The sequence below is a fragment of the Peromyscus californicus genome, unplaced genomic scaffold (assembly GCF_007827085.1).
Source record: "Peromyscus californicus insignis strain IS unplaced genomic scaffold, ASM782708v3 Scaffold_19__1_contigs__length_69161282, whole genome shotgun sequence".
Classification (NCBI taxonomy): Eukaryota; Metazoa; Chordata; class Mammalia; order Rodentia; family Cricetidae; genus Peromyscus; species Peromyscus californicus.
The window spans coordinates 52645189-52667131 of NW_026294491.1; the positions used below are offsets into that span (position 1 = coordinate 52645189).

General features: G+C 43.9%; 1 protein-coding gene and 1 long non-coding RNA gene across 5 annotated transcripts; one reads left to right on the forward strand and one right to left on the reverse strand.

Moving 5' to 3' along the window:
* Positions 1 to 80: 80 nt before the first annotated feature.
* On the reverse strand, positions 81 to 16146 carry Tmem14a (transmembrane protein 14A). 3 transcript variants are annotated; one of them, XM_052745353.1, is made up of 5 exons: positions 15907 to 16146; positions 9139 to 9224; positions 4540 to 4641; positions 3912 to 3999; positions 81 to 638 (listed from the first exon to the last, which is right to left on the reverse strand). In XM_052745353.1, exons 2-5 carry the CDS (start codon positions 9206 to 9208, stop codon positions 599 to 601), a joined length of 300 nt encoding a protein of 99 aa, XP_052601313.1. In that variant the 5' UTR covers positions 9209 to 9224; positions 15907 to 16146; the 3' UTR covers positions 81 to 598. The 3 variants fall into 3 exon arrangements, with proteins under 3 accessions (XP_052601313.1, XP_052601314.1, XP_052601312.1); XM_052745354.1 differs by having other exon boundaries at positions 16020 to 16139; XM_052745352.1 differs by lacking the exon at positions 15907 to 16146 and adding an exon at positions 15391 to 15522.
* A 104-nt stretch (positions 16147 to 16250) lies between these two features.
* LOC128114914 (uncharacterized) lies at positions 16251 to 21882 on the forward strand. Of its 2 annotated transcripts, none has more exons than XR_008219938.1 (2): positions 16251 to 16366; positions 21325 to 21882. It is a non-coding gene; the product is annotated as an uncharacterized LOC128114914 (long non-coding RNA). The 2 variants fall into 2 exon arrangements; XR_008219939.1 differs by having other exon boundaries at positions 16257 to 16366; positions 17595 to 21882.
* Positions 21883 to 21943: the final 61 nt, after the last annotated feature.

A 21943-nucleotide genomic window follows, 5' to 3' on the forward strand; every position in this document is an offset into this window, starting at 1 on the left:
TCCTTTTTACTAATACTGAAACATGCAAATGTCAAAGAAGATTGAGTTTCTAGAAAAGATGAAAAAATGAATAAGGAGGCTTAAAAGAAAATGTATTTTATTTGAATATTGAATACATTCTGTTAGGACACTGATGAGCTAAGAATGGAATTCCTTCAGTGCAAAAAAACCCCTGGCAACAATACAAACAAAATCCCTAATGTACCAAAGTGACATACGACTCAACAGCCTGTGGTTCACTCCAGGGATCCCATTACCTGACAGGTTGCAGTTTAATTTATTTGATCCATAAGTGTTTGGAACTGTCAGAAGTAGAAAACAGCAAGCCCCCAAATTCCACATACAAAATGACACACAAATGAATACACAACAACTCACTAAAGACCAGGATTAACAAATAGAAACAGCTAAAATTTGTGCTTTAAATAAAGGAGGCAAACAAATATGGCCAACTAGTTTTGAATATTAGGGTGACAACATCATTTTCATTTCCAAGTAAGACATTTACCACCTATTGAAATCCATTTTTCAAACACAAGAACCTGCTCTGCCAGGTCCAGGAGAATGATGGGAGTTTGGCTCTTGGCTCCTCTAGGTGCTAAAACCACAGTAGGACCAGTCTCAGGATCATCACGAGGCTGAATAAACAGAAGAGAAAGGGAAGGTCACTGTGATGGACAGGAAGGTCATGTGCTCCCTGTCATGTTCCTGTGCTGTGGCCTCTGAGGGTTCTATTAGCCCTCCATAGAGCAGCGGGCAAGGCATTAATTTTTCTTGTGTTCTGACTTCTCAGATGCAACTTAAAAACATTCCCTGAACAGATAAGAGAAATCCAACCCTGATGCTCAGAAAACCTTGGACAACAGATTAAGGGAGAAAGGTCAAGTGTGGTAATATATTGTGTTCCCCAAAATATTGTGCACCCTAATAAACTTATCTGGGGTCAGAGAACAGAACAACCACTAGATATAGAGGCCAGAAAATGGTGGCACACACGCCTTTAATCCTAGCTTTCCAAAAGCAGAGATCCAGATGGATCTCTGTGAGTTCAAAGCTACACTGGAAACAGCTAGGTGTGATGACAATAGCCTTTAATCCCAGGAAGTGATGGCAGGAAGCAGAAAGGTATTTAAGGCGTGAGGACCAGGAACTAGAGCATGGTTTCGCTTTTGGCTGGTTAGGCTTTTAGGCTTTTGAACAGCAGTTCAGCTGAGACCCATTTGGATGAGGACTCAGAGGCTTCCAATCTGAGGAAACAGGATTAGTTGAGGAACTGGTGAAGTGAGGAAGCTGTGGCTTGTTCTGTTTTTCTGATCTTCCAGCATTCACCCTAATGCCTGGTCCTGGATTTGATTTTATTAATAAGTCCTTTTAAGATTCATGCTACAGTCAGGAGAAATGTAAACTTCCAAAAGCTACCCAAGAAAAGCAACTGTAAAAAGTAATCAAGGGTGCTGGAGCGATGGTTCAGCAGTTAAGAGCACTTGCTGCTCTTCCAGAGGACCAGAGTTCAGTTCCTGCATCCATGGCAGGTGCTCATAAAAATAAATGATATGGAACTCCAGCTCCAAGGGGTCTGATGATGTCTTCTGACATCTGTAGGCCCCTGCACACTCAAGGCATGTACACTCATGTGTGTGAGTGTGTGTGTGTGTATGTGTGTGTATGTGTGTGTGCGTGTGTGTGTGTGTAGACACACACACACGCACACACACAGAGGCAGAGAGAGAGAGAGAGAGAGAGAGAGAGGAAGGGAGGAAGAGAGGAAGAGAGAGAAACAAATCTTTTTACAAAAGAAAAAAGGTTCAAGGAATAATTCAGTAGGGGCATTTTTTTTTTTTGGAGTACCCCACTTTTGGTTTTTCCCAGCATCAAACATAATTTTCAGGTCCAGGGCACAATTGGAAAGTTGTCTTGGGCACCTCCTCACCACAAATAAAAACACCACACTAGATGAATTCAGAGCCATACTAGAAAAGTCTACAGCAAAAAAAAGACCCTCAAACTATTCAGGAGGCTTTAACCCAAGGCAAAATACTACTGATACTGTGAAGTATTTCCTTCTTATCTTGGTTTTTGCCACAGACATCTTTAAACATTGGGTCAAACTGTATCTGGTGTGCTTTCATACTGTTTTTATATTTTATTATGACATTATTCATTTCCAATGATGCCAATTGGTTTTTCAAGCATGATGTGCAAATGCCTGTTTAATATTTCTTAAATGGATAAAATATTTACATTTACTTTCTGGTGAATTTCTGGGCAGCTGTAATTTTTCTGGCTTAACTATTTTCTATTAGAAATACAGCCACAGTAAGCATTAGGCCTTGCATACTTCTTCTTTGAAATAATTTCTGAAAAATGAAAATGTGTCCCAAAGGAAGGCAATGTTTATGGCTTTCAACACTCAAGGGCAGCTTCCAGGAGAAATCAGAAACATTTTCTCTATATTTTACTTGGTAATATATTTAATTTCGTGATGATATATTTAATTTACATGAGAATATATTTAATCGCAGGATCAGGGCTGGGGATGTAGCTCAGGGGTAGAGTGCTCGCCTGGCATGTGCAAGGCCCTGGGTTCAGTCCTCAGCATTGCAAGATAACAGTTACTAACTAACAACTAGCTGTGGGAATGAGAATTGTTCCCCCGGGCTTGAGTGTGTGAACACTTAGTCTCCAGCTGGTGGTGCTGTTTGGGGAGGTGATGGCATCTTTAGGAGGTGGAGCCTGGATGGAGGAAGTGTGTCATCAAGGGGCGGGCTTTGAGGTTTTGTAGCCTGGCCCTCTTCCCTTTCTCTTGGTGTGGATAGAATGGGATCATTTGACTTCCAGTTTCCCAGGCTGTCTCACACAGTGCTGCTGTCCCTGACCTGACATGATGGACAGTATCGCCTCTGGAACATCCCCCTGGAATAAGCCCTCTCCTCCTCTATTTATCAGGATAATCTAATACTGTAACAGAAAAGCAACTAATATACTAATCACCCAACCCCCCCCAAAAAATGAAATGAATATACTTAATCAAATTAAGAGAAATTTAAGGTTATTTACTAAAAAAAAAAATTATCTCTCTTTGAAATTCAATGACTCAGACTGTCACTAAACCAATTTACTGCTACAAGTGGAGGAATCTTGAGGGAAATTGAGGGGGAACTTAACTCTTTAGTCTGATAAAGATAAGTGTGTACATCTGATGGGACACTATAAAGTGGATCAGAGAGGAATGCTGTCACTCCAAAGACCGACTGAATCATTCTGTCTGTTATAATTAGACTTATCGTAACAATTATTTGACCTTTCAAACAAAAGTTAATCCTTCTAAAAATGTTTTTAAAGATTTATTCCATAGTTTGTGTGTGTGTCTGTCTGTCTGTGTCTATGTGTATGTGTGATTGCCTGCAAAGTCCAGAAGACATTGCCTAAGCCCCTGGACCTAAAGTTTCAGGTGGTTGTAAGACACCTGATATGCTTCCTGGGAACCAAATTCAGTTCCTGTGGGAAATCAGCAAGTGCTCATAACGACTGAGTCACTTTTCTAGCATGGAAATTAATTTGTTTTTTAAAACATTTATTTTTATTTTATGTGTAATAATGTTTTGCCTGCATGCATGTGTGTGAGTGTGTGTGTGTGTGTGTGTGTGTGTGTGTGTGTGTGTGTGTGTGTGCCTGGTGCACATGGAGGCCAGAGAGAGTGTTGGATCCCTTGGAACTGGAGTTACAGATGGTCATCAGCCAAACCTGGTCCTCTGCATGAGCAGTAAATGAGCCATCGCTCCATCCCCATGAAAATTAATTCTTCACAAAAAATTATTCAGCGAGACTGGGCATATTCAGGGTGGTATTGCCGTAGACTGTCATCACTCTGAAATGCTGCACAGGGAAGCATGGATCAGAACGGCTCTTACCTTAAGCCTGCAATTAGACCAGCAGGCATTATTTTCTTGGACCTCTTGAATCTCACACCCGTTATGGTGGCCAGGAAGAAAGCTGTAACTGAAACCCAAATACCATAAATTAGAATGTTAAGCATCATCCACGTTTCTAGTGAAAAGACTAAAACCAGATACCCTGGGGGTTAAACGATAGGCACTCTCTCGCTCAGCCCAGGAAAAAAGGATGCTATGAGAATGAGCAAAAGTACTGTTCTTTTAGACAGTCCTAAGGCACAGCTGTACATAAAAGCTATCTGTGCCCTAAACAGAATGACGTAAGGTAGCACAAAGGCGTCTTCACAGCAACTTAAAAATCACATTAAATGTACACCTAAGAGAGCTAAAAGAAAATCTAGTCATAACTCCATGCTTTTTCTGATTCAACTTCCTGTAACATGTGTTATGGAAATGAGGTGGAAGGCTGTCAGTACTGTTATTTTTGATCAGTTCTGTCTGGAAAGCAGTAAAACGATGTTCAAGCTTGCCATGGACTCATAGACACTTAACTTTGATAGTTCATTTTCTAGTAAGCCTGGTACAGAGTGTCAAGGGGGCATCTTCCAGGTTGATCCTCCGTAGTTGGGGAAAACACGTCACTTACACAAGGACACTTTGACATCCCGTTTGTCATTGGAGACACGGTAGGCTCCATAGCCAGCCAAAAGTCCAACAGAAAGACCAGCAATCAAAGATGGAACTCCACCTGTGGGAGGAGAGAGAAACCGAGAGGGGGATTTCATGAGCTGGATAGAGGGCTCGGCAGTTAATCGTGAGACCGCTCTTGCAGGGCCTCCTTGGGTGCTTGCCCTCATGTGTACATACCCACCCATATGCACAATTAAAAATAATGAAAATAAGTATTCTTAAAATGAAGAAGGGGAAAAGAGAGCTGCAGCCAGGTGTGGTGGTACACACCTTCAATCTCAGCACTCAGGAGGCAGAAGCAGGTGGATCTCTGTGAGGTTGGGGTCAGCCTGGTCTATGCAGTGTTCCAGGACAGCCAGAGCTATATAGAGAGGCCCTGACTAAAAAAGAAAGGAAAAAAAAAGGCAAATACTAAAGAGAGGGAAAGTTGAAAAACGAAAGGAACTCATTCCATCATTTTAAGTCTAACCCATAAGTCTAACTTTCCTATGTGGGCATTATACAGGGATTGTCTTAGTTGGGGTTTCTATTGATTTGAAGAGACACTGTGACCACGGTAACTTTTATAATGGAAAACATATCATTGGGGCTGGCTTATAGTTCAGAGATTCAGTCCATTATCATCATGGTGGGACATGGCAGTATAGAGTCAGACATGACGTTGGAGAAGTGGCTGAGAGTTCTACATCTTACAGTCAACAGGAAGCGGTCTGAGACACTGGGTGGAATCTTGAGCATATATGAGACCTGAAAACCCTTCTCCACAGTGACACACTTCCTCCAACAAGGCCACACCCACTCTGACAAAACCATACCCCCTAACAGTGCCACTCCCTTTGGGGGCCATTTTCTTTTAAACCACTACAGGGAAGAAGGCAAACTAAGTATGGACCTCTTCACAGGTAGTTTCCTGCGAAACACTAAATGCAAGGCGGGAGAGCATGAACACGGCACTGCAGAGGTAGACATCACGTTAAGAGTAAGATAGCCTTCCTCAGTGGCTCCTCCTCTTCCATCACACCCCGCGCCCCGCCCCAGTCTCCTTGGTAGCATCTTTTTACTAAGGAGTTGTGATTATAGGAAATGGGTTTCATAAATAATTTTATCTTACAAGGGTGAGGAGAGAAGGGCTGTGTAGGTTAAGCAATGGCTCTGTCTTGAATAATCATCTTCTAGCCTCAAGATATCAGCATTTAAACACAAAAGGAGACTACACCCAGAGAGCAGAAGACACAGCCCTCTGTGTCTAGTCAAGCCACCCACCCCAATGCACCATATAAATGCTAAGCACTTCCTATGCGCTGGACAGAGAGCTGCATGCTGGAGACACTGTGAATAATTTGCATGTAATCCTTGCTTTAGAGAATTCAACTAATTGGAAATCTTCTAGATTAGAACTCCTGGGTGGAAGCTGAAGTATCTCTCTGTTTTAAACACCCACAGGGAATTCAGCTATGCAGCTGGGTTCATAAACTGCAGCTGTCCATGCATGCATGTAGGTACAGACAGACAGACACAGCGTAACAGGGTCTAAGGCCTTAGTAGGCTCCTGGACCTTAGCACAACTGACTCCACGATGGAAGTGCCATTCTAGCTGTAAAACTCAGCACACAGACAGCACCACCTGACAAAATGAAAACAAAGCCCTAACCCGTCAAAGTCCACAGTTCTAGGAAAGTCTCCAAATATAACTAACTTTGCTTTTTGGCTTCAGTAGTTCTGCTTCTGGCTAATTGTTCTTGTTAAGTGAGGTTGTCAACCCAGAACATAGTTTTTGTGCTTAAAAGCCCATCCTGAGAAAGGTTTGGAGCTACACTGGGATCCTGAACACTCAGTATAGTAGCTGGCCAGCTAATAAAGGCTTTCTATTGGTTTAAACCCATGTCCGAGCAGTCTTCTCTGGGGAATACCCTCCAATAACAGACAGACAGACAGATACACACACACACACACACACACACACACACACACACACACACACACACAGAGAGAGAGAGAGAGAGAGAGAGAGAGAGAGAGAGAGAGAGAGAGAGAGAGAGAGATTATATAAGAAAAAAATCTTATCTCAAAGTAAGTAAATTCTGGGTGAGAGAACAGGCTAGAAGCCGCCTCTGTGTGACTCACTGAAGAAGAGTTGGAATAGGAAAAAAAATAGACTCTTTTCAAAAGAGAATCAGAGGAAGAACATTGCAAATTTGTAAAGATGGTAACAAGGCACCCAAAAAGTGGAGAGGAAAAGACCAACACACTGAAGTAAGCCAGGTCCACACTGCTCTAGATGCACGGTCCCAGGATGGCTGAAGAGAGACAGAACCTCATCCAGATCTAAGCACACACACCCCTGACACACACACACACACACACACACACACACACACACACACACACACAGTGTAGTCAAAAGTTTTCTCTGGTCCTGCCTGGCCCTGTGGTCCCACAGCTGCTTATAAAATAATCACGCAGAGGCTTAATATTATTTACAAACTGTATGGCCTATGGCAGGCTTCTTGCTAGCTAGCTCTTATATCTTAAATTAACCTATTTCTATTAATCTATGTTTTCCCACATATTCCATGGCTTTACCGGTCTGCTGGCATGTTGTTCCTTGGGCGGCAGGTTGGTGTCTCCTAGGCTCTGCCTTTCTCTTTCCTGTCTCTCTCCTTGGATTTCCCACCTGCCTCTAGGCTGCCTTGCCATAGGCCAAAGCAGCTTATTTATTAACCAATGGGAACAACATATATTCACAGCATACAAAAAGACATCCCCAGCACTGCAGCCCTGGGAAAAGCCCAGTGTCCTCACAAATCTCAAACCCAGTTGTAGGTCCTGGTGGACACTGATTCTTCTGTCACAGCTGAAGCCACCACAGACAGCCATAGAGAGGAACCCGAGTCTGTCAATCTGTGACCTGGAGGCCAGTGAGCAGGTGCTGTCTTCAGAGGCAGTCTAGAGACAGGGACAGGGTCTGCCTGTTACACTACAGAAGAGGAAGAGGGTGGCCTGGTCACGAGGACAGCAAAGGACCAGCTTCATGATGGGAAGACGGGAACAAAGGAGAACTAGGAAGGAGTCTATCATGTCCAACAGCACACACCAAATGCCCTGGTACTATCAGGGGGGACAGAAGAGAATAGACAACCATCCAACCAATCAGAAAACAACCACAAATTTATAAGAATTAGGTCAGGTGTGATGGTGCACACCTTTAATCCCAGCAAGGAAGCAGAGGCAGGAGGATCTCTGTGAGTTTGAGGCCAACGTAGTCTACATGATGAGCTCCAGGATAGCTAGGGCTACAAAGAGAGACCCTGTTAAACTTTATCACAGATCAAAATAGATTTACAGAGGTATTCACAATATCCTATCCTACACATGCAAAACACACTTTCTTCCTACAGCTCACAGAGTCATCTCTAAGATACTCCACAAGCTAACTACACCTGCCTGCACTTATTTTTTTTTAATGTTTTTATTCTTTTAAGCTGAGTGTGGTGGTTCACACCTTTAATCCCAGCACTCAGGAGACAGAAGCAGACAGATCTCTGTCACTTCAAAGTCAGCTAGGGCTACACAGTGAGACCCATTCTAAAAAACAAAAGAACATTAATTATATAAAAAAGAATCTACCTATAAAACAATAAAAATTTGATTATGAAGTTCAGAAAAGTCTAAATATTTATAACTGTAAAAACTATGTAACTAAGTATTTTATATCCTTATAATTTATCTTGTGGGGTTGGAAAATTATGATTTGCCTCTCAAAAGCTGAGTGATCTATTTCCTGCATAAATAGATATATAATAAATTATTATAAAAACAGTAATGTTACTAATACCTAATTATGAAACAGAACATTCTCAGGACCAGACTCTAACTTCTCCTTCCTCTTGTTTACAATTAAGTATCCTTAAATAAAATGTTTTCTTTTTATGTAAGTGGGGGGGTTAAGTTACCTTGAAGAAGGTTAATTAATTATGCAATTCATAATTGCTGGTGAAATTAGTTTTGTGAAAGACAGAAGCCTAGAAGGCTCTGCCATGCTTGGCCCCACATAACTCCCTTCTCTCCATGAATATCTCCCAAGGCATGCTGGTTCTCAGCCACCTCAAAGACATCTATAGCTTCTTATCCTGTTCACAGATCCTCAGGAGATCCCAGCACAGTGACCAACTCCCCACTACAGCCACCAACTCCCCATTACAGCCACCAGCTCCCACTACAGCCACCAGCTCCCACTACAGCCACCAACTCCCACTACAGCCACCAGCTCCCCACTACAGCCACCAGCTCCCACTACAGCCACCAGCTCCCCACTACAGCCACCAGCTCCCACTACAGCCACCAATTCCCACAACAGCCCCCAGCTCCCCACTAAGTTCCTTTGTTGAATTTGTGCAGGACATGTGGTACCCACCTATAATCCCAGCACTTGGCAGATCAGTAGTGAGTTTGAAGCCAGCCTGAGCTACATGAGACAATGTATTAGGAAGGGAGGCAGAGAGGGAAGAAGAGAGGGAGAGAGGGAAGGAGGGAAAGGAGGAAAGTTTTGGCTTACCTCTTCGCTTATATCCCAAAATACTTCCAATTGTCACCAGGGCTGCATAACCAAAACCAACCAGGTCCATTGGTGAGGATGCAAGTCTAAAGAAAGAGTGAGGGGCATATTACATAGAGTTTTGGAGAACAAATGTGTATACAAATGATAGGTATCCCACAAAACTATGGAATTTCTCTGGACCACCAAAGAATGGAAGTTGAATCCTTATCTCTTGTACTATCCTCCATCTCGTGACTCCAAACACACATGTGGGGTGGGAGACACCTCAGCTAATTCTGCATTGCCTGTCTTCAAGATCTGCTATACCCTCAGCTGTTTCATTTCTAAATGAGACTCCTGCTCCTGCTCAGGCTGACTAGACATTACAACTCATCCTCGATTCCAGGCCTGCACGGCCCTCTTTCCCTCAACCTACGACACAGGCAACACCTTCCCCCAGCCTCTGCTCTCAATGACTTCTTCATCAACTCTTTAGATTTTGTCTATAGAGAGCTCTGCAGTAAGTGGATTCTGTCTCCTCTAAATGAGGATTCCTCGGACCATTGGCTTTGTTACTAACATCCCAGTGGTCAAGAAATCCACTTGCAATCAACAGTAAATCACTGTACATTATAATTGCCCTTCCCTAAAACTAATTGATTGTCCTGTGAATCATAGGGCGGGTAAAGCATCTCCAGTGATGAGGACAGGAGTCACTGAAACCCTGCCCTCAGTCACCCAAAATGCAACAGAAATAAGATAGCCTCAGGGGATAAGGAACCAGCCTCTAACTCAGCGGTTCCCTACCTGTGGGTCACACCCTTTTGCAGGTTGGATGACCTTTTCACAGAGTCCCCTAAAACCATCTGCATATCAGATATTTATATTACGATTCATAACAGTAGCAACATTACAGTTATGGAATAGCAATGAAAATAATGTTATGGTTGGGGTCACCACAAGATAAGGAACTGTATTAAAGGGTCACAGCATCAGGAAGGTTGAGAACCACTGCACTAGCCTGTTGTGGATTCATAGGTCATGGCCCCTTCATCTCCACATGTCCCCCAAAGTGAGGGATGCAGATGAGATGTGATGTAGATCTTTAGCCTGCTAAATTCTATATTGACTATTGATTTTTTAACTCTCTCCTTTTCTTTTGCTTTTTTAGTTCTTTTTTTTTAAGTTTAGTCTATTTTATGTGCATTGGTATGAAGGTATCTGATCCCCTGAAACTGGAGTTACAAATAGTTGTGAGCTGCCATGTGGGTGCTGGGAATTGAACCAGGGTCCTCTTGAAGAGCAGCCAGAGCTCTTAACCACTAAGCCATCTCTCCAGCCCCAGACTACTAATTTTTTAAATAATATTTTTATTAATTCTGTGAGAATTCCATAATGTATTTTTAACATACTCTCTCCTCCCCCGACTCCTCCCAGATCCGCCCCCACTTCCCTACCCACCCAACTTTGTGTGCTTCCTCTCTTTCTCATTCCCATAACGTCCAACTCGTGTGGCTAAAATACTCTTGGGTTATATCCTTAAAGAAAAGTGACCCTCCCTCTCCCAGCACCAATCAAATGCTAATAGCTCCTCAGTTAGGGGTGGGACTTTGTGTCCATCTCCACATCTCCACCCTGGGATTTCGTCCTGGCTTGAGTCTGCACAGGACTTGTGCATGCTGTAAGAATCGAGGTGAGTTCCTACGTGCCCTGCTGTGTCTAGAAAACACTGAGCCTAGTCATCAACAACCTCGTGCTCTTACAGTCTCTCCACCCCTTCTTCCTAGGTGATCCCCGAGCCTTGCAGGGAGGGGTATGCCAGACATACCAGTTAGTGCTTAGCGTAAGTTGTGAGTCTGTATTAATTACTGACTCCTGTAAGAAGAGGTTTCTCTGATGAGGACTGAAAAATGCACTAATCTATGAGTATAGCAATAAGGTATTAGGAGTCATTTTAATACCATTTCCATTTGGGAGAATAACAGCAGTAGGTTCTCCCCTAAGGCCTATGACCTGTATAGCCACAGCATCTTGACATTTTTATATTTTACCATTTTTAGTCTATTTTCCATAGGAAAAAATAAGTATGTTAGTAAATATGAAAAGAGTGATGGTGTGTGAGGTTTCCTGTGCATCTGCCTGTGTGTGTGCATGTGTAAGAGCATGTGTGTGCCAGCGAGGGGTTTAATCCAGGTCTTGCACACACGAGGCAAGAGCTCTACCACTGAGCTGAATCCCTGGCTCTCCTGTGCATTCCTTTAATTTTCCCACTGCTCCTTCTTTCGATTCACCAGTCTCACGAGACTGACTCAGAAGAGCTCAACTTACCTCAGAGTCACTTAAAGCTTACTGTAAACCCAGTGTGGTGGCTCAGGCCTGTAATCTCAGCATGAAGGAGGCTGGGGCAGGAGGATTTCTGGGGAGTTCAAGGCCAACCTCACTTGATAGTGAGTTCCTGGCCAGTCAGGCTACAATGTGAGACCCTGTCTGAAACACACACACACACAAAACCTCAGAGGAGGGTGTCACAGAAAAGGAGGCAACACTGAAGGAATCCTCACATTTGCATGATGAACTAACCCAGTACATTTCATCTGTGCCCGAGAAGTGGCACAAGGGGCATAACATGGAGGGAGGCGCTGGGTTCCAGAGCATTTGTTGACTGAAGTACAGACGAAGAAATAATAACAGGGGGGCTGGAGAGACAGCTCAGTGATGAAGAGTACAGGCTACCCTTTCAGAACACTGGGGTTCGATTTCCAGAACCTACAGGCACCTCATGACTATCTGTAACTCCAGTCCCTGGGCATCGGGCGCCCTCTTCTGGTCTCCATGGCACACACACACACACACACACACACACACACACACACACACACACACACAGAAGGGACTGACTGGGGCATAGTGGCATATTCCTTAAATCCCAGGCAGGATTGATGTGAGTTTGAAGCTAGCCTGGACTATGCCATGAGTTCCAGGCCACCCAGCGCTGCACAATGAGACCGCCATGTGTGTGGGTGGGGAGTAAAGAACTAACTAAAATAAAATTTAAAAGCTAAACAAATAAAAAATGGAAAAAGTTTAAGAAGAAACCACTATGGGGTGACGAGAAAGACAATTCTGAGTCACCAGCACGTGATTCTATCCCACCCCAGTCAATCACTGGGAAACTTTGGAGGGAAGTGTCATCATTGTAAGTGTTTCCCAGATGTGAAAACAGGAGCACAGAGAGCGCAAGCAACGTCCAAACCACACACAGCTAAGATTTCAGTATCAAGGAAGGCTCGCTGCTGGAAACCAGGCAGTACCATCCCTGAGAACTGAGTTATTGGGCTGAACAAGGTGAATAGACAGTGGGAAGGATGCTCTTCAGAGTTCTCCATCATGGATTCTTCTCCTGCATGGCCCCATACCTTGTGACCACAGTGGATCATCCACCTGGTGACTGATACTCTTCTGCCCTATGGGCATCTCAGAGTAAATCCCACTTGTTACTACAAAGGGATAAATCATGTTACACCACAGACCTTGGCTTCAAGCTGATACCACAGCTTACTAGCTGTATAAAATCAGGTGCATTCCTCAACTGTCCTGTAATTCCATTTCTCCATTTTCACAAAAGGAAACTAGAAACTTCTAGCTCACATGGTTACTGTAAAAATGAACTAAAGTTCCAGAAGAGTAGCTGGCACACACTGAGCATTCAATGAACATTAATTGCTCTAAGTACAGAGAGACAAATTCCATGTGTTCTCATTTACACATGGAAGCCAAAGAAGAGTTACCAGAGCCTGGAAATGGTGTGGGGAGGTAGAGATTAAGGGGTACAAAGTGTCCCTGTAAAGGAGGAACAATGTCTAATGTCCTTCAGCGCAATGGGATAGCTGTGGTTGGCAAAAACCAGATTCCTCAACAGCTAGTATATAGAATTATGGATGGCCCTAGCATAAAGAAATAATAAATGTCTGAGGTAATGGCTATGCCAATTGCCCTAATCTGTTGATTAAACATTAAATACATGATATTAAAATGCCAAGTCTATCACATAATTATATATAATTACTATGTCAATTATATAAAAGTATATGTTAAAACAAGTATTATCTGTGCAGTAATATTATTTTATTGTTACTCCCATTTTAAGGCTATTACTGTTTCCCCACCAACTGACATAGAGTAAATCCATCATTTGGACATTCAATAAAGCATACTTAAACTCCCTTCTTCTCAACAAGTATTTATTGAGCATTATCTACGTGCAAGGCAGAAGGAAGCAGTCTCAGAAGGGTTGTGGACACAGGCTCGTCTACTGTACAACAGAACAGGGAGAAGCAGACGGTGGAGAACCCCGGGAGGACAGACATCTGATGGACACAGGAGCCTAAGGGAGGATGTCCAGGGGAGGGAAGGTCCCCGCTGGGATCTTGGGAAAGCAGGAATAAGTGCATGAGCAAGTGTTCCAGGCAGGTGAATGAACATGTGCAAAGGCTTCCAGGAGCTGGAATGCAAGGCATGTTTGCAAATAAAATGAAACGCAAAGAGTAGAGGGGATCACTTGGCAAGGAACCTGAGCTCTGTTTCCAGCAGCCATGTTGGCCAGCTCACAACTGCCTGTAACTCTAGGTCCAGGGGATCTGATGACCTCCTTTGAACTCCGAGGACAAGTACACTCATGTGCACAAACCCACACAGAGACACACATAATTAACAAATAATAAGGACAAATCTTAAAACTGAAACAAATGGGTTGTGAAAAGAGCACCTGGTCAGAAATACCACCCTGCACTCAGCAGCCCCGCAAAGGGAGTGTGTGGCTCCTGTCCCAAGGCCAGTGAAGGGTTAAATAAGCAAGCCTTACAATCTGACTTCAAGTCTACCAAATGTTTCCTAGGTGTGGTAGGGGAACACCAGGAAGGCAGGGCATAAAGTGGGAGCTGACTGCAGTAACCTCATTGGTTGAGGAGAGTAATCCACCCCAGGGAAACAGTGACGGTGGAGGGTGGATGAATTTGAGAGTATTCAGCATTTAGAATCCACAGCCTGCAGCTGGGGACAGAAAGGCAGGGAAGTTGGCCAGGATGACTCCTACAGGTCTCTGGCTTGGACCTCTAGGAGATGTGGGTGTGGGTAGTCTTGATGCTTTTCCCTGAGTCAGAGCCTTGGGGCAGTCAGGAGCAAGTGTGTGTGTGTGTGGGGGGGGGGGGGGGTGTTAATATTCTGACCCGCCCCTTGGCACCGCCCTGAGCCCTGATGTAAAAGTCTCATTTTAAGGAAAACTCTTCCCCTTCTTCTCTCCTGCTTTTCCTCCCAGGAGATGTGCACCCTTGACCTCTCTCTCTCTTTCCCCCCCCTCTCTCTCTTCCTCTCTTCTCCCTCTCCTTCCTATCTTTCTCTTCATCTCTCTATTACAATAAACTCTCGGGTGGATGCAATGCCTGGGTGTGAATGACTTTCCACGCCCGCCCCCATCTGTCCAGCATGTTTTCCCTCCTGCGTGGGATAGCCTTGCTTGGCCAGCTGGGGGTCCTCCACTCGTGCAAATTCATAAGAGGAGGGGCATTTGGAATATAGACTGAAGTGTCTAACAGCCAGGAAGATACTCTTACTAGGAATCTGAAGCTAGAAAGACAGATCATTCATCATTGGATAGTAATTTTGGGCCTTGTATTTTCTTCTAAGCTAACCCAAAGTGTGAAAAGTAGATTGCCCTTCTTCCCGAGACCCCCCCCCCCCACACCCGCAACTGCTTCTGTGACCCTTTCTTAGAAATAAATTCCTTTAATTTGGTGTGAAACTGCTTATGGTGTGTTGCCTGTCTGATTATCTTCTCTTGGCCAGTCAAGATCATTGAGGGCAAAGCCACGGTTGCATCCATTGCTGACCTGCACACAGCACCAAGCTCACTGCCCTGAGTGACTGGGTGACTGGGTGCCTCACACAAACAACCTGCTGAAAATTATCCCCTCTATTGCCCCACCTGCCTATATTGTCGGGAACCCAACAGTTCCTTCATCTCCACAGAGAACTGAGTGTTGTTCTAAAGAAGGCTAAAGGAACTCCATTCCCAACCCTTGCACACTGAGAAAATTCACACAAGTCAATCATATTTCTTGCTTCTTCTCCATGGCAGAGGCCACTTGTCCAGACCACAACCAAGCATTAAGGGGAGAGGCTGTAAGAACATGAAAGGAATGGGGTGTGGCTGGAAGAGAGAGGCACATTCATTGAATGTTCCTGCAAAAGACAGAAAGCTTGATACCTACCTACACAAGGCCAGAAAGCATCCTGGATGCGATGCAGCAAAATGATTTACTGCTCACCACACAAAACTGAAGGGCAAATCCCTGTCTTGCTCATCCCCAAGTCCTCCAAGATCTGATCCACCCACTAAGAGATCTACAGACAAATATACACAGAGCGTTTTCACGCAAAAATAAAACAACTGCCTACGTCTGAGCTACGCAGGGATGAAAGCCATTTTTGAAGGAAGTCTGGTTGAACCTTACCGATCACCACCCCCCACCCCATTCCGGCAAGGTAGAAGGTAAAATATGTGCGATATTTAGGGCCCCGGGAAGGCAGAAATTCAGGAAATTGCCAGCATCAGGACAGGAAAGAGCTCTGGGAGGGCAGCCTCCATGCCTCCTTCCCCAGGTCCTCTGAATTTTTTTCTTGATTTGGAGATTGAGAGATTGAAGAAGAGGGCGCATGCTCAGCAAAGACCCGTTTATTTTCATGCCATTGCAAGAAAAGTTTCCTTTATGGGATGGGTGCACAGCTCACCTGCAGCCCTGAGCCCTTTGCTGCAGCTGAAGAGGAAAAGTGGGGCCGCGCAAGCGCAGTACCTCACCCCGGAAGCAGTTTCCGCGCCAGCGCACTGCCGCAACGGGTCCCACCTTAGCAGGGAGAGCGGCGTCCTCTTCGGAGCCGCTTCAGGGGACGCGGCGTCCCTGATCCCGTGTCCTTCTGCTTTCGGAGGCCCGGAAGCGGGGTGCAGCTCTGGATCTGCGGGAGACTTGCTTGTCCACGCTTCCTGGGTCCCGGGAGCGCAGGGCTGGAGTCTGCTGCCCCCTTCCGGCGGACCGACGCGTGCAGCAACTCCTTCCTTTAGCTAGGATTCCCAAATGAAGAAAGTTTTTTTTGGTTTTTTATTTTATTTTATTTTTAGGAAGCCAAGCAATGTACATACAGGCTGTCTACAAATTGTTTCCGTTTTCAATGGAGGGAACTGACGTTCTAAAAGGTAAAGTAGGATGTCCAAAGAATCCATGTTGATCTGGTTTAAAGCCCGACTTCCCTTACAGCTTACTGTCTCTAGGATCAGACCGATGTAGGTGTGACATCAAGATCCAGCTTTCATGCTGTGAGACCAGGGCTACTAGCCTTAGACATCCGGGAGGAGTGGTACAGAATGTCAGATTTGGAAAGCATTTTGAATCTTGCGAGTCCGGGGAGATCAGCTCCCAGAAAAGAACTGTAAGTTGACAGGAAGTCGTGCCTCTTGGTAAATTCTCATGCCACTCCAGTTTTGCTCTCCAGACTGAAAATAGTAACCAGGACGAACCCTCTGCTCTCTGTTGTACAGCAGCAGCCCAGGTATTGAGGAAAGCTCCAGGATGCTGTGGTGTGGGGAATAACAGAATTCCCCAGAATGCACAAACTAATCCAACATCATGTACATTAAATCTTGTAACATTCATTTGCTGAAACTATTCCTTCCACAGTGAAAGTATTTGGGAAAGTAATGTGATTATATCTTGAGAACTGGAAAGTCTAAACCGGTCCTAGGGGATTCACCAAACCCTGGAAGAGTCGCAGGGATTGGAGGCAGTAGCGTCCCGATGCTTGCCTCTGAGTTCTCCTGGCTTCCTTCCCACCCTGCCATGTCCACCCTCACCCCAGCCTTCTCTCTCCCCTCAGACTCACAGAACACTTTCTCTACCCCAAAGAAAATGAGAACCTTCTTAGGATCCCTCATTGTTTCAACAACATGATCTGAATAAATGCCTTCCCCTCTGGGAAAGTAATTTTCCGGTGTGATTGCTCACTGTCCCTTCAGCTGGGTCAGCTAACCAGATGCTTCTGATGAACGCCCATTGCCTGAACCCCTTCCCGGTCTTTGACTAGCATTCCAGCCTTCCTGGGTCCTGACAACAACATTCTAGTTCCAGCAGGAAGTATTTAAAGAAGAGTATGTCATCCCTTGTCCTCAACGAAAGGCTGGAATGTTGGGTCCAAGGAAACTTCCTGGTAAAGGGGACAAAATGGCTACCTCCAGTGCCGACTGGCATACCAGGAAAGGTACCTGTTAAAACCAAATAGACCCAACCCCACAAAACAATAAGGATATAAAATACTTAATTAGTTTTTCAGTTATGCATATTTAAACTTTCTGGACTTCATAGTCATACTTTCGTTCTGTTACAGGCAGATTATTTTTTTATAATTATTTTGTTTTATTTGCTTTTTAGAAATGGTCTCACTATGTAACCCTGAATGGCCTGAAATTAACTGTTGGAGACCGACTCCGGACAGCTGTGTCTTGAATTTTGTGTGACCTTCCTTACTTTATCAAACCTTGCAAAAACAGGTTCCTGGCCTAACCGAGGGCTGTACAACTTCCTGGAGTAGGTGCTAATCAGCCAGCTGCAGGGGCCTGGGACCAAAGCGACCTCACCCTTCCTTAGGAATTTTCCATTCTTCTCTCCTTCCTTCCCCTGCTCCCCCTCCCTGCCTGAAGCCCTGCTTATAAGCCTCAATACCCAGTCAATAAACGAGACCTTGACGCGACTCAGACTGACTCTGTCTTCCCTTATGTGCCTGGTCTCCTTTCTCTCTCGCCCCCATTGATCTTTCAGGAGGTGCCTCCTCGGGTCTCCCCAATAACCTGGCCCGCGGGACGGGTCAATTAACTATGTAGAACAGGCTGACCTTGAACTCATATTGATCTGCCTGTCTGTGCCTCCTGAGAGATGGGATTAAAAGAGTTTGCTACCATACCCAGTCTAAAAAATAAGAGCATTAAAAAGATTAATTATAGGCAGGTGTAGTTACCTTATGGAGTATTTTAGAGATGGCACTGTAAGCTATAATGAAGAATGTGTGTTTTGCATGTGTATGATAGGATATTCTGAGTATCTGTGTAAATCCATTTGATCTGTGGTGAAGTTTAAATCTGAAGTGTCTTGGTTCGATTTGGGGCTGGATGACGCATCTAAAGATGAGATTGGGCTGTTAAAGGCAACCACTGCTATTGTATCCAGACAGATCTGCCTGGTCTTCTATGCTCACTAATATTTGCTTTATACAGTTGCTAACTCAAATTTTTGTATGTATAATATTTATAATTGCTATGTCTTCTTCATGAATTGTTCTCTTATTATGTAGTGACCTTTATATTTTCTAATTTTTGTTTAATGTCAATTTTGTTCACTATCAAAATAATACACCAGCTTACTTTTGGGCTTTCGTTTGCTTAATAAATTTATTTTTGATATTTGACTCTCCTTTTGTGAGTGTCTTCACCAGTGAGGTGTGTTTCTTTCTTTTTCTTTTTCGGCATGGTCTCTCTTTGTAGCCCTAGCTGTCCCAGAGCTCACTATGTTGACCAGGCTGGCCTCAAACTCACAGAGATCCTCCTGCCTTTGGCTCTTGGTGCTGGGACTAAAGGTGTGCACCATCACACCTGACTTAATTCTTATAAATTTGTGGTTGTTTTCTGATTGGTTGGATGGTTGTCTATTCTCTTCTGTCCCCCCTGATAGTACCAGGGAGTTTTCTGTGTACTCCTTCCTAGTTCTCCTTTGTTCCCGTCTTCCCATCATGAAGCTGGTCCTTTGCTGTCCTCGTGACCGGGCCACCCTCTTCCTCTTCTGTAGTGTAACAGGCAGACCCTGTCCCTGTCTCTAGACTGCCTCTGAAGACAGCACCTGCTCACTGACCTCCAGGTCACAGAATGACAGACTCGGGTTCCTCTCTACGGCTGTCTGTGGTGTCTTCAGCTGTGACAGAAGAATCAGTGTCCACCAGGAGCTACAACTGGGTTTGGGATTTGTGAAGATACTGGGCTTTCCCAGGGCTGCAGGGCTTAGGTCTGGATGAGGTTCTGTCTCTCTTCAGCTGTCCTGGGACTGTGCATCTAGAGCAATGTGGGCCTGGCTTACTTCAGTGTGCTGGTCTTTCCTCTGCACTTTTTGGGTGTCTTGTCACCATCTTTACAAATTTATAGTATTCTTCCTCTGATTCTCTTTAGAAAAGAGTCTATTTTTATATTCTGTTCCAATTCTTCTCCTTCAATGAGTCATACAGAGGAGGCTTCTAGTCTGTTATCTTACCCAGAATTTACTTACTTTGAGATCATTTTTTTTTTGCTTATAGAAAATTATGTATAAAACTCAATTATGTTGATATTATGTGCTTCAAAGGTTAACATTCTCTCTTTCTCTCTGTCTCTCTCTCTGTCTCTCTCTCTCTCTGTCTCTCTCTGTCTCTCTCTCTCTCTCTCTCTCTCTCTCTCTCTCTCTCTCTCTCTCTCTCTCTCTCTCTCTCTCTGCTTCTTGGCTACTACCAGCTAAGAAGCCTTCTAGCTCACATGTTCCCATTCCTAACACCCTGTCTCATGTCCAAAGCAATAGAGCTACCCAACCTGGGGCTGAAATATATGAAAACAAGCCAAAGTAAATCTTCCTTCCTTTAGATGGATTTTCAAGTAATTAAGCCCACACCGCAGTGACATACTTCCTCCAACCAGGCTCCATCTCCTAAAGATGCCATCACCTCCCCAAACAGCACCACCAGCTGGAGACTAAGTGTTCACTCACACATGAGCCTGGGGAACAAATCTCATTCCCACAGCTAGTTACTAGTTAGTAACTGTTATCTTGCAATGCTGAGGACTGAACCCAGGGCCTTGCACATGCCAGGCAAGCACTCTGACACTGAGCTATATCCCCAGCCCTGATCCTGTGAAATTAAACATATTATCAAGTAAAACAGAGAAAATGTTTCTAATTCCTCCTGGAAGCTGCCATTGAGTGTTGAAAGCCATAAACATTGCCTTCCTTTGGGACACATTTTCATTTTTCAGAAATTATTTCAAAGAAGTACACAAGGCCTAATGTTCACTGTGGCTGTATTTCTAGTAGAAAATACATAAGCCAGAAAATTAAAGGTGCCCAGAAAATAAATGTAAATATTTTATCTGTTTAAGAGATATTAAATAGGCATTTGCATATCGTGCTGGAAAAACCAGCTCATGTCATTGGAAATGAATAATGTCATAATAAAATTAAAAAACACATCAAATACAGTTTGACCCAATGTTTAAAGATGTCTGTGGCAAAAACCAAGATAAGAAGAAACTACTTCAAAGTATCAGTAGTACGTTTGCCTTGAGTTAAAGCCTCCTGAATAGTTTGGTGATCTTTTGTTGCTGTAGAATTTTCTAGAGTGGCTCTGTATTTATCTAGTATGATATTTTTTATTTGTGGTGTGGTGAGGAGTTGCCAAAGGCAACTTTCCAGTTAGTACCCCTGACCTGAGGATAGTGTTTGATGCTAAGAAGGATCAAAAGTGGGGGTTAGTGATGAAGAAAGGACCCAGGTGATGGAATGTTCCTGGTACTCTAAAAAAAATGTCCCCACTGAATTTCTCCTTGATCCTTTTTTCTTTCTTAAAAAACACTTGTGTGTGTGTGTGTGTGTGTGTGTACCCACATTTGTGTATATGCTATGAGTGTGCAGGTGCCTACAGAGGCCAGAAGAGGTCATCAGACCCCTTGGAGCTGGAGTTCCATATCATTAATTATTATGAGCAGCTGCCATGAATGCAGAAACTGAACTCTGGTCCTCTGGAAGAGCAGCAAGTGCTCTTAACTGCTGAACCATCTCTCCAGCACCCTTGATTACTTTTTACAGTTGCTTTTCTTGGGTAGCTTTTGGAAGTTTACATTTCTCCTGGTCTTTCTCCCTTAATCTGTTATCCAAGGTTTTCTGAGCATCAGGGTTAGATTTCTCTTATCTGTTCAGGGAATGTTTTTAAGATGCATCTGAGAAGTCAGAACACAAGAAAAATTAATGCCCTGCCCGCTGCTCTATGGAGGGCTAATAGAACCCTTAGAGGCCACAGCACAGGAACATGACAGGGAGCACATGACCTTCCTGTCCATCACAGTGACCTTCCCTTTCTCTTCTGTTTATTCAGCCTCGTGATGATCCTGAGACTAGTCCTACTGTGGTTTTAGCACCTAGAGGAGCCAAGAGCCAAACTGCCATCATTCTACTGGACCTGACAGAGCAGGTTCTTGTGTTTGAAAGATCGATTTCAATAGGTGGTAAATGTCTTACTCGGAAATGAAAATGATGTTGTCATCCTAATATTCAAAACTAGTTGGCCATATTTGTTTGCCTCCTTTATCTAAAGCACAAATTTTAGCTGTTTCTATTTGTTAATCCTGATCTTTAATGAGTTGTTATGTATTCATTTGTGTGTCATTTTGTATGTGGAATTTGGGGGCTTGCTGTTTTCTGCTTCTAACAGTTCCAAACACTTATGGATCAAATAAATTAAACTGCGACCTGTCAGGTAATGAGATCCCTGGAGTGAACCACAGGCTGTTGAGTCGTATGTCACTTTGGTACATTAGGGATTTTGTTTGTATTGTTGCCAGGGGTTTTTTTGCACTGAAGGAATTCCATTCTCAGCTCATCAGTGTCCTAACAGAATGTATTCAGTATTCAAATAAAATACATTTTCTTTTAAGCCTCCTCATTCATTTTTTCATCTTTTCTAGAAACTCAATCATCTTTGACATTTACATGTT

Coding starts and splice junctions, on each gene's coding strand:
- Tmem14a (XM_052745352.1), bottom strand. Junction 4,642..9,138: donor TTTGGGATATAAGCGAAGAG/GTAAGCCAAAAC, acceptor CTCCTCCCACAG/GTGGAGTTCCATCTTTGATT. Junction 4,000..4,539: donor GGATGTCAAAGTGTCCTTGT/GTAAGTGACGTG, acceptor TTTGGGTTTCAG/TTACAGCTTTCTTCCTGGCC.